Source organism: Aythya ferina (genome assembly GCF_964211825.1).
Source record: "Aythya ferina genome assembly, chromosome: 1".
Classification (NCBI taxonomy): domain Eukaryota; kingdom Metazoa; phylum Chordata; class Aves; order Anseriformes; family Anatidae; genus Aythya; species Aythya ferina.
The window spans coordinates 153,152,245-153,168,465 of NC_140296.1; the positions used below are offsets into that span (position 1 = coordinate 153,152,245).

Sequence of the window (16,221 nt, forward strand, 5' to 3'; positions counted from 1 at the left end):
TCTACCTTGCATTACAGCTCCCTGTTTAAATGAATACCTGTTCTGTATGGTTTTGACATATTTGCCAGTCTTAGTCTAGAGGAGCCTGCTCAAAGCACGTTGTAGTGCAGGGCCAGCCCAGTGTCCCCAGGGAAAGGGCATGGCTGGGGCAGCAGGGCTGACGCTGGGGCTGGGAGGATTTCAAGGGCAGGCTGGTTGTGGTGTGTCATGATGGGTCCACGCCACCCCAGAGTGCAGTGCTCTGTGCTCAGGCTGGCTCCAAAGAGTGGACACCATCACCTGAGAAGGACCATACCAGGGTATCCGAGAGGTTATGGGGAAGATTTAAGTAGTTCTGGAGAGGAGTAGCTAGAAGAGGCTTGGCAGAGAAGCGGACTGGCGTGTGGTGCCCTGGTTCTGTTTTCTCATGTGTTTGTTTTCTCTTTCTCTCCTCCTCTCCAGGGGTTCTTGCTTGTGGCGGGCATGGCAGAGTACATCCCCCAGCCTCCCTCCACCTGGCCCGCGGGCCCTCAGCCCCCCAACGCCTCCACCAGCTGCCCACTGGAGCCTGTGGACCTGGGGGTCTCGGAGCAGCAAACGCCACCAGAGCAGTCCCCATCCTCCCCAGAGCTGGGCGAGGATGAAGAAGCCACCTCCCCGCCAGATCCCGATGTCCCCTACCCCGACTTGGCCCCGGTTGTCTTCTTCTGCTTGAAGCAGACCACCAGCCCTCGGAACTGGTGCATCAAAATGGTGTGCAACCCATATCCTTTCCAGGCTGCCTCTCCTCCCGTCTCACCTCCTGCTCCCTCCTGCCCTGTCCCTCCCCTCTCCCTGCCCACCCGGGACACCCGCCAGGTAAGTAGTGAAGTTTCCTTCATATGTAATGAATCATTTTGTCCATGGCTTGCATTTAAACAGAACATCAGCTGTTGCAATGTGTGTTCAAAAGAAGCTGCTTATGAAAGAAGGGACTTCAGAGAGAGCTGCTGACAGCCTGGATTGTAGAGGGATGAGTGGGGGAGAAGGAGAGATAGGGAGAAGTGCTGTAAAAAGGCCTTGTCTTCCCCTTCCCTGCACACAGAGACAGAGAGAGGAGCTGCTGGCCCAGGAGCTTGTGTGCAGGTCCACCATGGATGGACAAGGTGTCCCCCTCCTCTGGGCATACATGGTTAGTAAGAGTTGAGCTTGTTCTTTGCAAGGAACCACCACTCCTCAACCTTGCAAGGTACTATGGTGACCAATTGTGTTTCCCACAAGCAGACATCACTGTCCTGGAGAGGTCTCATCATGATTTCTGGCCATGAATGAAGTGGAGGACATATTAACAAGTGTGGTGGTGAGCCTTATACATCCTTTGGGACGTGATTACATCCTTCCCATGCAAGGGAGGCCACTAATCACACACACATGTCCCCATTCAATCTTGGTGCCTTGGCTGCAAGGGGAGCCCTGCAAACGATAGGCACCTACACGGCTAATTAGTACCAAGGTCGCTAGGTAGTAATGATATAAAAAGCAGGTGGAGGGCAATTGTTGCTCTTTGGATTGTGGGGCCCTTCAAAGTGGGAGGAAGTGGAGGAGATGATGAATCATCAGAGAGGTTGGTCTGAAATTTTACATAAACCTTTTTCTGGCCAAAAATCTCATGTGGTGGTGTTTTTCTTTTTTTCCCCCTGGAAGTTTCTTAGTTCTAAGTTAGGTGGCTGTTATACATAAAGATGGTTTTTGGTTTTGATGTATCAATTTCTAGGTTAAATCTGAGTGTCTGGTCACACAACAGAGACTTGCAAAATATTGCTAGGAGACTTTTCAGGATGAGGAGCTAAACCCCGAGTGAAGTCTGGAGGTGCAGTTAGCAGATGACCTTAGATGGCTGATGAATCTGGAGATTTGTTTGAACTTCAAAGGCAGTGAAAGGTTTGGGTTTCAGATCTGAGCTCTTGTCTTAAAGTTCAGAAGCTCTTAAAAAGGTTTTACAGTCTCAAGCGTAGGTTATGACAGAATCTGTTGGAGATCTAGGGTTTCTGCTTTCCTTTCTACTGGTTGCTCCTTAAAATTTTGAAACTTCGTACTGAATTATGCATTACTTTTCATTTACTGTGTGGCTGTGCTAGCTCTATGTCCTGGGAATCCTGTCCCAGCGTGGGGTGGGCTCAGAGTAAAGCATGAAAGATTAGTGTCCGTGAAAAGGCTGCACTCAGAAGATGATAGAAAAGTAGTAGGCCACGTTTGGGATGATGATTTATTTGCTTTTGAGGAAGAAGGCTGTTGGGGAAGAAAAGCATCCATGTTTCTGGCTAAAAATAAATCAATCTAAACAATCCCTGCTGTTTGGTACGTAATGTGGAGTTTGTTTTTAACATCCTAGAATTGTGTTACTCAAGGAGCTTAGCGTTTAAGGGTACATTTGTGGTGCTTGACTTTGAAAAGGACTGTTTCATAGCAGATGCTACAGAGGGGAGGAACAAGCCTTGCTTGGTCACCTGTTGATGGCTTTCCACCTGGCCATGTGTGACAAAGGTGTGAAGGGTTGTGGTGGGGCTGCTGGAAGTCTCTTGGAAGGATTGCTTCATGAATTTTCACCCAGGGTTGCTGGGTGAATTTAGGAGATTATTTGTAAGACAGAGACTGAATGGAGAGGATTCTGCTCCTCTGTTTATTTTTCCCCTCTTATAGAGGACTATAAGAGGATCTTCGAATGGATCATGTATGAAGTAGTTCCCATATTTATCTTTTTTTTTAAAGAGGGAGTGTTTCTGCAACCTCAAGTTTTCTTGAAAGTAAATATATGCTCTTGGCATCACAATTTTATTGACAACATTGTTTAAAACATACAGTTCCGTGATCTGGCTGCAAATCACTCCTCATGGTCTTATCCCCATGAGGAAATGAGCCCCTTTGTAAGGGATGCTTCTATGAAAGTCAAATATCTTTGAAGAATTTCTGCCAAGAATGCCTCCTTTTTTACTATTGTGAAGTTTTTCCACCCCTGTTATGTTGGGCTATTAACTCCATGAGACTCTTGTGCCAGGCAGAGGCAGGCTGACTCACCATGGCAGAGCAACACCTGACCTTTCCTGAAAACTCAGCAGAAAAGGGGGGACATTAATTAAAAGCCTGTTAATCTTCTCATTGGCTTTCTACTAGGGCAGAGCTTCATGATCATTATGTTTGGAAGTACTGTCAATGAGACTTAAAATGGAAGCTCTGATCATTAAGAGCTATGTAGTAATTTTTATAAGCACGAGGTCGTTAACCACCAAATTTCAATTTAGGTAATTGCATTCCACCTATTTAAATCCCCCTCCCCTGAAGATAATTTTTTCTTCCATGAGCAGTCCTGCAATTTTGTTATGTGCTATTAAACAACTGCCATACTCCTTTGCTGCAGTGCAGTAAGAGGAAGGGGGGAAAAAACCAAACTTGTGTCAGTGCTTTAAAGTCACTTCTGGTTGTGTATTAGTATATAATGTGATGCTTTTGGAGAAAAAAAAATAATCTTAATTTCATTTTATGATATGGAATTTGTTCCATGTGAAATTGGTGATGTTTGCCCCCCATAGAGTATTTACTGGGCTTTTAGGTGATTACACATTTCTGGGATGGTTTTATGTGCAGTGTGAAAGAATGTTTGAATTGCCCTAGTTTACTGAAAAGCAGACTTTTTTCAAAAAATCCTGATTAACCTTGTTAGATGCAGGTAACTGCTGTGTAATCAGCTGGGCATGTGATGTGATGCTCACCTGGAGCTGGCCTGGTTCATGGCGAATGTGCTGGTCTTTGAGGGATGCTAGGCTTGCTGCAGCATGCTAAAAATCCAGCCTGGTCGCAGAACAGTTTATTTGGGTTGATCTCTATTTTCTGTTTTGATGAACAGAAACAAGACTGGCTGCTCTGAATTGCAGATTGCGGGGCTGTTGCAGCCGAAATGTTAACAGTCAATATTTGAAATATGGCTTGGAGAGAGCAGCTGCAAGATTTTTTTTCCTTATGTAAAACCTAAACTCCACGTCAAATAGGATTTCAAGCTGAGGTTGAAGGGGAAATAGGGTGAAAAGTGTGAAATGTGTTTCCAAAACAACTGTGTAGCATTCATCTTATGAATTTATAAAATGTTTGGAACTAAATAAAGGCCATGCCACATGGTGCTTTACAAATGGATCCTGATGCACTTTGCAAATTATGAGAAGATTATGGCAGAGATGCTTGGAAATCTGAATCTCTGCTTGACTTCTTGGGGGTTCCAGAGAGACTTCATGCTTCACCCATCATAGGGTCAGAAGTGATAGATTTGGTTTGTTGTTTGAGTCTTTCATTAAAAGAAACTCTTTCCAGGAGGCCTAGACCTCCCTTTGTGGTCATATCTATAATATTGACATGACAGCAAGAGCAAGAATGAAGTATGCCATTAAAAAAAATCAATGCTAAAACTGTAGCAGTAACAAGAGAGGCTCTGCAGCTCGCTGCTCAGTCATTTTCTTGTTTGTTGTTGTATACCAGTCCCCTTCCCTCATTTGTGAAGTATGTTGGTCTTCTGGGTTTCTGTTCTGCTCTCATGCAGAAAAATGTTGCTTGCAGCTGATTTCCATGGTCTAGGAGCAGAAGGTCAGGCCTCCAGTTATGCAACAGATTATGTACACACTTAATGTTTAGTACTGGTGTCTGTTTTATAGGATCAAAGCAGGGTGACTCCTCAGAGCTGGTAGACTGCTTATGTGTACTGAGGGGCTGTCCCATAGCTCACTAACGATTCTCCAAGAAGGGGCTTTGTTATCTAATGTGGCTCTAAATCTGCTAGTAAGCTTCTGGGGCTACCTTTATTATAAGCTGTCACAGCAGATTTCAGCCTGAGTTACATGCTTGGTGAAACAGTGAACCAGCCTTGGGCATGTTGATGGGAGAGCTGGGGAAAAACCCACAGGTTAAACCCCTGGTGCTGCAGGCGTTACGGCCCGCACAAGCAAACGGAGTGCAAAATGGTTGCAGGTTGTGACAGCGGTGGCTCCTGCTGGTGCTGCCCTGCGTGAACTGAGCAGAAAATCAAATGCCAGAGGAGCAAAGGGAATGATGTGTGCGTGGGTCAGTAATTGGTACTTCTCCTGGAGATGTTAAGGGGGTGCTGCGGTGCATGGGGACGCCGCCGCTGCAGCCAGTGCCTTTCAGGCTGAGGGGGTGACAAATCTTTTGCTTATTAGTAAGATTTGGGTGCATAGGTGTGTTACGTTACAGTTGGAGCAATTTGTTCTGTGAAGGAAGGGAAATTTCATCTGCAGTTTCTGTAGTGTGTTGTACCTGTGTTTTTTGTTTTTTTTTTTTTTTTTCCATAAGCTGTTGCCTAGTGTGCTGTTAAACCATGGCAGCAATCTTTATAACAAATGGATGGAGGTAACTAATAAGCAAACACCTGCTGCAAATTTATTGCCACTCTTGTAAGAGTTGATGTCTGACTTAAGGCTTGAGCTCCTGTAATCCTCTGATTAGGTTTACTTCTCTTTTTACACATTTGCTTCTATTTATATATGTGTATATAGATGCTTAATTTTCAATTTTACATGGTTATATGTATACAATTTATATAGTTAAAATATTATGTACTTAATTTTTAATTATACATATACACAAACAAAAAAGAAAGATTCCTACCTCTCTAGTAGGTGGAGGAAAGCCTGAAAATGTGACCAGAAGGTATAACAATGCATCAAAATTTGAGTGTCTTATGAATTTTAAGCAGGATTCATCATTTTTGAGGACCTAGGGATCATGGCTTTCCATTCTTGGGGTCAGCAGTATCAGCTTTTATATGCATAGCTGGAAGGCACTGAAATGTGTATGTTATTCCTGCTACTCCATTTTAAAGACAGATGCCTCCTGTCTCTCTTTGCAAATCTAGCTCATGAGGCAGGTGAAGAGTCTGGCACGTATTTGAGGTCTTGGATAGCTTTGCATTGTTCTAGGTAATCAGGAAGATACTGCTCTGCCCTCAGGCATGGATTGATTTCTGTTGATTACATTTCTCTGTAGACCTTCCTCTAGCCAACAGATAAATCTGTATACCTGAGAACCAACAAGTGCAAGATGCTTTTTTTTTTTTTTTTTTTTTTTTTTTTTTTTTTTTTGTGAGGTGGTGTGAAACCTCTCTGCACACCACAATGTGCTAAATCCGTTTTACAGTTGCTCCTATTGCATGGGAAAGTGAGCTGATCAGAGCTCTCCAGAGGATGTGGTTTTGGTGGCATCCGTGTTCCCCTGGGCATGCACTGAAGGCTTTCCAAGCTTTAAAAGGGTGTTTCTGGATAGCGGACTGAGCACTTGCTGACTAGCACCCTGGGCTGCCTTCAGGGTTGTTGCACTTGTTCTTCTCAGATGCTTTGAATGAGAGGCAAAAGGGAATGTTGAGAACAGGTTTAGGTTGGGAGATAGTATTTTGTTATGGAAACACCAAAATATGGTCCCTCTCTTTTTATGGTGGTGAGATGCATTGTCTGCCTGGACTCTGGGTTGGAAAACCATACTCTAAATTCTGGGATTTCTCCTGGATACAAACCCTGACACCCAGTTGCAGTTTGTAGGCAAAAGCAAGAGGCAAGGGGAGTGTTACAGTGCTTAGGACCCATAGAGTATCTGAGAACGAAGCTGCCTCTGCAAAGCTAGTGACAAGGGAAAATCATTAGTGTGGGTCGTTTGATGTGCAAGTTTGCAATGGGAAGTTTAGAGGGATCATTTGCACAGTCAAATGTGGTGTAAATTGAATTTAAACTCCTGCGCTGTCATTAGTAACACACAAGGGATGGATATGCTTGCAGGGGATTTGAATGCTCGCAGTCCGTAAGAAATTGGCTGGGCTGCATGTGTGTGAGATGTATGAAATTCCAGGCAAGTGGGCAGATGTAAAAGGCTGAGGTTTAAATTTGGCTGGCTTGCAAGCTGGCCATGTATATCTGAGCACAAATGCTGAGACAGGATATCTCGCTGCCTCCCGTCCCTTCAGCTGATTCTCTGGGGGTTGTTACAGTGAGAAGTCAAAGACCCCAGATTGGAAGTGAAACCGAACAGCACAAACGAAACCAGGACTCTGCCTGCCCAAAGGTCTAATGGCCATAGGGCCTGGCAATCAGAAGCAAGGCTGGAAGAAATCGTTAGTGCAGATCTATGTCTTCATGCAAAGCTCCGAGCCTTTTGTCTGTGACTGGAGGACAGATGCCGATTGTTGGAGGAAGGGCTGGCCGAAATATTGAGGTGGCTGGTTTGGGAGAGGGGTCATTTTTGCTCTGTGCGTGTCCTACTGCCCTGTTTCCTTAGTAAATGCCAGGAGCAGTAAAAGACCTGCTAATGCTGCATGGCCAGGTGCTTCAGGGGGATGGGGCTAGGAATCTTACTGCACTGTTGTTGTTTTTTTTTTTTTTTAAAGTTATCTCTGAAGTCCCTGAACTTCTGGTCAATGTACACAAACAGAGCAGGGAAGCAGGCAGAGAGGAGAGGATGGAAATCTGCTCATCTGTCATAAATCAGTGTTCTACTGCACCTAGTGAAAACAGAGCAATTTACACCAGCCATTGCTCTTCAGATTAGCCTGGGAAGACTGGTCTTGTATTGTGCAAGTGCTACCAAGTGCAGACAATGTGGTTGGTGCCAGCTGGAGAGGTGTGTGGCGGCCTCAGCCCAGAGGAGAGGGATGATGCCCTCTGAGCACAGGGATGGTAGCAGCACCCACTGCTGGGGACCTCCCCTTCCCTCTGCAGAGCGTGCTGCTGAAACAGAGTGCTGAAAGCCCTTCTGGAACATATTGTGTTTATTCACTGGAATATATTTTGCCTTGGAGAGGAGAATCATTTGCTCTCTGAAAAATGGTCAGTTTGCTTTTTCCAGCCTTCACGAATGCTGTAGCAGGGCATGTGAGGGAGCTGGATGGGGCTCTTGGTGTGATACAAAGGGCAATAAAAACAGTCATTTTGAGTTAAGGCCTATAAAATACTCTGACCAGGCCTCTAATCGCATGTTCTGTCATAACAATGAGAATTAAATAATACAATTAACCACTAACAAATTGACCAGCTGCCTACTTGAGGACTCGATGCTCTTCCCACCACAGAGAGGAAGGGCTTGCAGCCAGTTGAATTTGTGTAATCTGAGCGTAATACTTGATCAGAGCTGCTTCAGGTGAGAAATGTCTAGGAGTTGCATCTCCTCTGCAGCAAATGGCCTGCAGCTGGATGGTTAAGAGGAAAAAACTTGGCCTGTTTCAGGCCTGGAGGGAACATGAGCAGAGACTCTGCCAAGCTGTCAACTGCTAAGCTGGGAAGATCTTTATGGTCCTGGAGAGAAGCTGTCTTTGGTAAATGCTAGTGTAGGACTTCCAGCTGCAGGCCTGCAGCCTGGTGGAAGATGGACCAGGCTCAAGATTGCCTCCACTTCTGTCCTGCACTTGCTTTGCATGCTTTTTTTGGTGGCCTAGTGCAACTTAGGCTGTCCCTTTCCCAAATCCCTTGCATCTCCCTGTGCCACCACCTTTCCTGTGCTTCACTCTGCCTGCCACGGGGAAGGGGCAAGGGAAATCCTGTCTGAAGCCTCTCTGAAATGGAGCTGCAGGCCTCTTGTTCATGGGGGCAATGTGAAGGGGCTTGAGAAGGTCCCCAGGGTTGTTAAAAGAGACAGATTTCTTTGGTGGGTTGTGCTTGCCCTGCTCGTGGTTGCTGCTGGTCTGGATGGAGATGGAGAGATGCTTGTCCTGGCCTTCCTGGTCTCCAGCTCTCTCCCTGCCTGTTGTCAGAGTGGGTCAGGACAGGGAAGAGGCTCCCTTGGGCAGGACGGGGGATGCAGAGCTGTGATGTGGGTGACCATCTGACTGTCCCCTGAGACAACGCTGCCATTTATACTTAAGTGCTGTAGCTCATCAAGGAGGAAAGATAAATCTGTCCTGGCTCTTGATACAAAGCCATACTCTTTGCTTATCTTTTCTTCCTTTATTTTTCTCTCCCCCGGTCTCCCCTCATCATCGCCTACTGTGCCAGAGTCTATAAAAGCTTGATACTGTTGCTCCCCCTCCTCGAGTGTGACTCGGAGCTGCTGCGTCCCCGCAACTCCCCCGGCAGCCCCTCCTGTCACTAGCCACCCTGTCTCTCCCCTCTCCTTTCTCCATCTGTAGCAGTCTGTCATTTTTCCCCTCTCCTTTTTTTCCTTCCCTGGCTGTCATTCTTGGCTCTCACTGCTAGCAGCCTGTCTCCATTGATCGCTGATGCCCTCAGATTGGCTCTCCAACCAGCCTGGCTAAGAGCACTCTACAGAAAGGTGGGGATTGATAAGCAGCCACCCAGGCTTGGTGGCTGTGTTGTTGGTGGGATTGATGGCTCCTCACCCTCCTCATCCTCACGGGGTTCTTTCATTCCCAATTAGACAATCTTATTTCCAGCCTGGCTCAGCACCTGTTTTCCTCTGCCCTCAAACATGCAAGTGGCATCTCTGACATCTCCATCGCATGCTCGTGACCCCCAAACCTTTGTGGGAGCTGTTTCTTCTTAACTTTAATAACCTGGTGTTGTTTACCACTGCCTCCCCAGAGTAGCATAAATGCTGAAATACCACAAGGGCTTCCAGATTGCTTGTAGCTTGAAGTAACTTGGATATCTTGAGGCAGAGTGAACCAAATGCACCTCTTGTGGGATTTCATTTCTTAGTCATGGATGAAAAGGGCTAACATCAGTACAAATTCATCCAAGAGAAAGCTGCTGAATCCAGTGCTTGTAATGCTAGCTATGAGATTTGCCTCAACAGGGAAGGAATGGAAAGAAAACACATGGTAAAATATTAACCTTCCTATTGAAATGGGAAGCTTGTAACAAACAGCATCTGCTCTGTTTTGTGGCATGGAAGAGGCAGGAGTTCAATACTTGGGGGTGGAGAAATACTTTATTCCGTGCAGAGGCTGATAGTCTCTGAAGTCAGAGATCCAAAATCTCTGCTTGCCTTCCAAGCCCTGCTTATCATTTGGGAGCACACTAAAACACCATGAAGATGTACTTAGCAAATCTGCACATCACATCATTCACACACCCTGAGAGGATGCTCCCTATTTTTACCTGTACCTTGTATCTTGCTTCTCAGCCCAAACCTCAGTACTCAAGTGCAGCATCAAGTCCCCATAAGGATACGAGGTCCTTATTTTCTATAAAATGTGCTAGAGATCATCTACCAGCCAGATAGCAGACGTTGTTATTAATAATTAAGCGGAACCATATTCAAACAAAGTATGCTTTGTGATTTGTTATCATCTTTGTCATTGTTTCTGTTCACATATTTATCGTCTTGTGATGTAACTTTTGCTGCGAGTGTCCTGGTTTTATGGGTGAACCTGGCAGGCCCTGCTCTGCGTGCGTGTGAGATTCAGGCCAGGCCTTGAAAGTGTTTGTCATAAGTGAATTATATTAAAAAAGACACGCTCAGAGAAGTGCAACAGTAATAATATATTGCCTTTGTGGTACTGCCTGATGTTCAGTGCCGCTGGCCAACTGTGATATTTCTTAATGAAGGATGTTATTTTTTTCCTCACGGCATTTTTTTTTTGCTTGCTTTTTTCTTTCCCCGTGGCTCCTTTGATTCATATCCTTGATGTTGCAGGATCCTTCCCTGCTTTGGAGTTTTCTGCCTTTTTTTTCCCCTCCCCACATGTGTAACTCACTGCTTAGCAGCCTCTATGCTGGCAGCTGTTGTTGTCTTATCTGGAATCCTCTCTGGAAATAGGATTTTAGTGACTGGAGGGGCCCTGGATGGTAATCCACTCTCTTACACAGGAAAACCCTCCAGAGGCAGAAGTCTCCTTGCTGTTTCCTTGTAGCATTTTGTTTTTCCCCCACTACTGCTTCTTTAGTTTCTTACAGGTTGACCCTGTTGTCTTCCCCTGCATGGGTGACCTGATAATGCATGTTCCTCTGCACCCAGAAAGGATGTTTGTTCTAAAGTTGCTCAACTTTTCGTTCTGCTTATCGCTTAATGAACTTGTCATTTGAGGTCCTGGAGACAGGGACCAGGCAAAAGACCTGGGAAGGATGCTGGAACAGGGGACCTAGAAGCTCAGGAGAAAAATCAGTCCAGAGATCAGAGCTAGTGTGACAGGGGAAACGAGAGAGGGTAGGGGATGGGGAGTGTTGGTGTGAGCATCCTGGTGAGGGGACTGGGTAATGGAGGGGTAGGTAACTGGGGAGAGGGTGCCTGGGTGGGAGGGAGCTGGCTGAGGAGATAAAGGCTGGGGCAAGGAGCCTGGGTTGAGGCTGCAGAGAGAGGGATGGGATGGAGGCATCATGTGTGGGGTTGGTGTGGCCAGTCTGCTCCTGGGGTGTGTTCCTTGCCCCAGAGCCTGCATGTTTTGCAGTCCTGCTTCTGTTTTTTTTTTTTTTTCTGCTGTCAGCAAACTTCTAAATATTGCATCACTGTCTTCACTGAATGCCATTCCTCCCCGTGGATATCCTGTGCAAAAACCATGAAACCATGTCAATGTGCAATGAAAGATTGTGGTGGAAAGGGAGAGAACTGAGGTGCCATATTTATCCTTAATTCTGATTTCATTTCTTGGATTGAGTTGCAATAAAAGTCTCTCCTGAGCATGTTTAAAGCTTTTTTTTTTTTTTTTTTTTTTTCTCCAATGGCAGCTGCTAATTTATCTCAGGATGGATTATTGCTGGATGAACAAGAGGTCTCAGAGGCTATCCTGCTGCCTGGTATGGAAGCAGTGTTTCAGAGTACCCAGCAATGAGTGCTAGTCAAAAACCAACCCAACCCAAAACTTCTCATGAATCCTGCATGGACAAAGCAATGCTTGTTTTGGCAACTGCTGAAATTCAACTTTGATTTCCATCATAAAAAAAAAAAAGTAGCCACATCTTTTATGGAAATTTCAGCACAAAGTGCCATTCAGGTGAAGCTCTAAGCAAATGAGTGAGTGCTGGAAGGGAGAAGAGCGTAGGGTGTGATTAATTAAAATTAGTGTTATCAGCATAGCTGCATACAGCCTTCTGCCATGTAGTTCAGCTCTAACTGAAGCCTTGTGTTCCCCCTACAATACAATGATTAGCTATTAAAGTAGGTACTTAAAACACATCCAACTTCTTCCAGAGAACCATGACCCAGGATTTTCTCTAAGCACGGAATTAATTGCATCGCTCCACAGTGCGTTTGGGGTGCTGTTATTTCTTTAACATGCGTCTCTAGCATATTGTGATATGTCACACATGCTTTAAATATCCAATAGCTTTTTAACTTTTAAAAATCTATTTCACACTTAGCGGCATGCCTGTAATGCATTTTTCTGGAATGTGTGGCAGATGTCTGGAGGAACTGTTTTCTCCCATATGGGGGTTATTTTACTGAAAAATGAAATAGGATTGGCACTTCATTTGATTTCCCTGAGCTGTCACACCAGGGATTCTCTGTCTGGGTGTGAGACATGAATTCAGATCATAGGTAGGCTGCAGAAGGCAAAATGCTTCTCCCTTCTCTGGTGAAGGGGAACTTCTCATGGAGAAACGTGCTTCAGGGTTCCCCTCACCTTTCTCCAGGCACTTTAATGGGAGGAGGGCAGGCTGGGGAGGTCTGCTCTGGGATATCCTGCTCCATGGGGCTTTCTGCATGCTCTGTACTTGCAGAAGTAGCATTAACTAGGTACTTGGACTTTGCTACATGAGGAGGAGGAAGGTGGCAGCTTGGAGGTTACTCCAACCTTCAGGGAAATCTCAATTTTTGTGAACCATGTTCCTGAGGTGGGAACTAAGCTTGCACTTTGGAGTTGGACATCACTGAATTTGACTCCTGAATGGAGTCATAAATGCTGGGGTTGCAGTTCTTGTTATGTCAGGCTGTAGCTGTATGGGATTACATGGTTTAGGGACAGAGAGGATCAGATTGCTGTCAGCCAACTCTTGTTTGCATGGATCTGGTGAGTATTTGTTTTGATGGCTCTTCCTCTCTGCCCTGTTTGAATGTGTTTTTTTTTTTTTTTGTTCCCTTGTCCTATGGTGAATTGTGTCCATGTGTTTTCTTTCTGTTCCTCATGGGCACAGTCTGAGCACTGCACTTGGAGCAAGCCCCTCTGCCCTTCTGTTTGCAGCATCAACAGGGAGAGGCAGGGGAAGGAGGCAGAGCAGAGGAACTGCTGTAAGCCTGTTAAGCTGGGGCGTGTGCCAATATCTGCCCTTTGAAATAAAGACCAGGTGTCTCTGGAGGAGTGGGTAAATGCATTGATAGTACATGCTTTCAGCTTGGGCAGCTGAGTTTCTTCCAGCTTTACATTTCAGATGTCTGCAACGCTTGGCCTACACCTCTCCTTGTGCTCAGCTTGAGACAAGTTTCTGGGCAATAAAAATGCCCAAGGCTTATCCTGCTGCTGTAGCAGCCTCACTGCTGCATCTGTGGGCGTGGGCATGCTGCTGTCAAGACATTTCTGAGCAGCATTTCCAAGGGATGGAGGAGAGTAGCCCTGGGCACAGCCCTCGCTGAGGGCTGGGTATTGCTTGAAATAGAGGTGTGAGCTGTGGGGCTGATGCTTAAAGGCAGGAGGGTGTGTGGCCAAGTGACCTGGGACTCTCCGAGCAGGGCAGGGGATGGCTGTGGTCCCATCAGAGGGAAGGAGAGGTGTTAAGTTAGGCAGCTGTAACAGGAGAGCACAAAAGTGATTACCTCCTTCCCAGGCCACTTGGTTGCTTTGGATGCTCAAGTGTGATTAAGCAGATTAGCGTCGTGCACTTGAGGCTTCGTCTTGTACCTGTGACATTGCACATTCCTGTGCGTGAGGGATTTCCTCATCCATCGCCGTGACACCTCTCCACTGGATGCAGGATTACTCTTTTCTCATGCACTTAGCTACATGCTCGCATTTGGCAATGGCACGGAGGCCACAAATGCACTGTCACGAGACTTACATCTCAATCTCCCTTTCCACTCCTCGACATGCACGTACTGAGTGGCAGGCTGGGGTTAACAGGCGATGCTTGGAGAGCCAGCGTGGTGCTCAGCAGCAGTGTCTGCGTGTAAGATGGTCAGAATGCATTTAGATTTGGACAGAAGAGTGCACAGAATGTTACCGTGTGTATATATTGCTTTTATGTATTATTAACTCTCTTTATTGATGATACATTCAGCATAAATGTATTTGACTAATAATTATACAATTACTACATAATAAATAACCTAAATGAGCTTTTTATTACTCCAATTTACAGGCATCTATATAAATTGGAGGAGTACTCACCATTCTCCTCTTGCCATCCCTGAAAGATACAGAAGGATTATAAGACATTTGCATTGATGAGGCTTAGGTAAATATTTGACCTGCTGGCAAGTTCCTCTTTAATTATCCCTAGGAGAGATGCGCCATGCCTTCCTCCATGTATCTGGCTGGGTGATGAGAGGAGATGCAGGGAAAAGAGGGGAGACCCTGTGATGTAATTCTAAAGCAGACCTTATTAGTTTTGGACTTCATTAGTATTTTTTTTTTTTCTAGACGGTGGTGATTTAAACCTGGTGTTACTCTTCAGGGTGTAGGGGGGATTGTGGAGCTGTGATGGAGGATTGGTCATCGTGAAGGAGACTCTGGGATGGTGCGTACTGGGTCAGCTGGAGGCCACTGGTGTGGATGGTAGTGACCAAAGGGCATCAGATGGTTAAAATCAGTGGGCTCCCAAAAGTGGCTTGTGTGTGCTGTGGTTCTGGTGTGGATCATCAGTGCAAGGAGTTTTGAAGGAAGCAGTGGAGCCCTCTCAGCCCTTCCTTGACCACCTTGTGGCCTGACTTATTCAGGCAGCCGGGGAGGGATGTGAGATGTGATTTGGTTGAAAAGTGAACTATGGGAAACTGGGGTTTACACCTGAGAAATGATCTGTGGCGAGACTTTTTTGGCAGAGGCAGGTCTGAGCCTCCTTGGAAGATATGGAGCTCAGGGCTGGTAAGGACTCAAGCTGTGTGAGCTGTACCTTCTGTGGATAATAAACTGACAGCTTCATTGACTTCTGGAGAGCTCTGCTAGTTAACCCCAGCTCAGGGCCTCTCGGGTTTCTCAAACTGGGGTATAAATCTTACAAGAAGGAATGAACTCTTTCTTGCCAGACTTTGTCCCCCTTTTATGTTCTGGTCAGGCTGAATATACCTTAAAGGACAGCCTTTGTCTGAGCTGTCTTCATGTGCTGTCCTCACTAGGCATTTATTGAAACAATGAAATCTGAGCTGGCAAGGTGGCTTTGAGTTTCAGCTTCGCTTGGTTTGTGATTTATTCAGATCAATTCTCCTTTCCCCAAAATGCTTGTGCCTCCCACCCCATTCCCCAGACAGGGGAGGCAGCTGTTGAGTTGTCATCTCTCTGCTTTCGGGAGGCCTAGTGAGAAGAGGAGACAAAGCAGAACATTTCCTGCCTTCTCCTCTGGCTGTGAGTGGGGAGCTGAGCTCCCAGAGGAGCCTGTGCTTGGCTGCTGCCCGTGCCGTGGTGGGATGTTGCTCTGGGGATGCTTTTGAGGCAGGTGTTGCTGGAGAGGAAGAGAAAGGTCTAAGAAGAGGTGATAGCAAGTCCGGGAGCTGTGGAGGTTTTTGGTTCAGGTAGTTCACTGGTCCTTGGTGTACCTGTCCATCTGAGGGAGAGATGCTAGGCAGGACCTCCTGGGGCAGCCAGGTGAGCTGGAGCGTGGAGGCAGCACAGGAGAGGGGACCTGGGGAATAGGATGAGGCAGCGTACCTAGGAGCTGGCATGTCTTTAAACCTGATGTGTTGCCATGGAGTGTGCCTGGCAGTGAAGCTCCCTTGTTGCTTCTCTAATCCCATTCAGGCACAGAAGAGTGTCGAGGAGATTAAAAACAAAGCAGAGCGAAGCCACCTCATTTCCTGCTGTAGCATGGCCCCCATGCCCTCCAGTGCCTGGGCATTTCTGTGACTTCTCTGGGTGAACCAGCCTCTCTGGGACTTGCCATCCAAGGCAAATGTGTTGCTTTCCTGTGTCGTGGGAGTATGGGAGAGCACCTGCCACTGCTTCCACACAGATAACAATGCGGGGAGGGAGATGGGACCTTTCTGGGAAGCCAGGCAAGCGTGGGTGCAGGACTGGAGGCAGCAGAACTGATGGCAGTGCTCCCACTAAGGCAAACAGGAGCAGAGCTGGGGTGGTGGAGAGCTGGTGTTACTTAATACTCTCATTAACAACTGAAGAGGAGGCTAATGGTCCTGTAATGGAAATTTCGTAAGATCCTTGACTACAAGATATTACACGTAACG

General features: G+C 46.3%; 2 protein-coding genes across 3 annotated transcripts in view; both read left to right on the forward strand.

Moving 5' to 3' along the window:
• Window positions 1-245: 245 nt before the first annotated feature.
• Window positions 246-1,290, forward strand: LOC311429064 (voltage-dependent T-type calcium channel subunit alpha-1I-like; the record flags this gene model as incomplete). The annotated part of the gene is made up of 3 exons (XM_084505633.1): window positions 246-299; window positions 442-837; window positions 1,243-1,290. The coding sequence occupies exons 2-3, from the start codon at window positions 463-465 to the stop codon at window positions 1,288-1,290; spliced, it is 423 nt and encodes a 140-aa protein (XP_084361759.1). The 5' UTR covers window positions 246-299; window positions 442-462.
• A 241-nt stretch (window positions 1,291-1,531) lies between these two features.
• CACNA1I (calcium voltage-gated channel subunit alpha1 I) overlaps window positions 1,532-16,221 on the forward strand; it is a 146,410-nt gene continuing 131,720 nt past the window's right edge. The window contains exon 1 of one of the 2 annotated variants that reach the window (XM_084506730.1): window positions 1,532-1,582. The gene's annotated coding sequence lies outside the window, so the exon portion shown is untranslated. The remainder of the gene's footprint in view (window positions 1,583-16,221) is intronic. The other variant, XM_084506731.1, reaches the window with a different exon arrangement.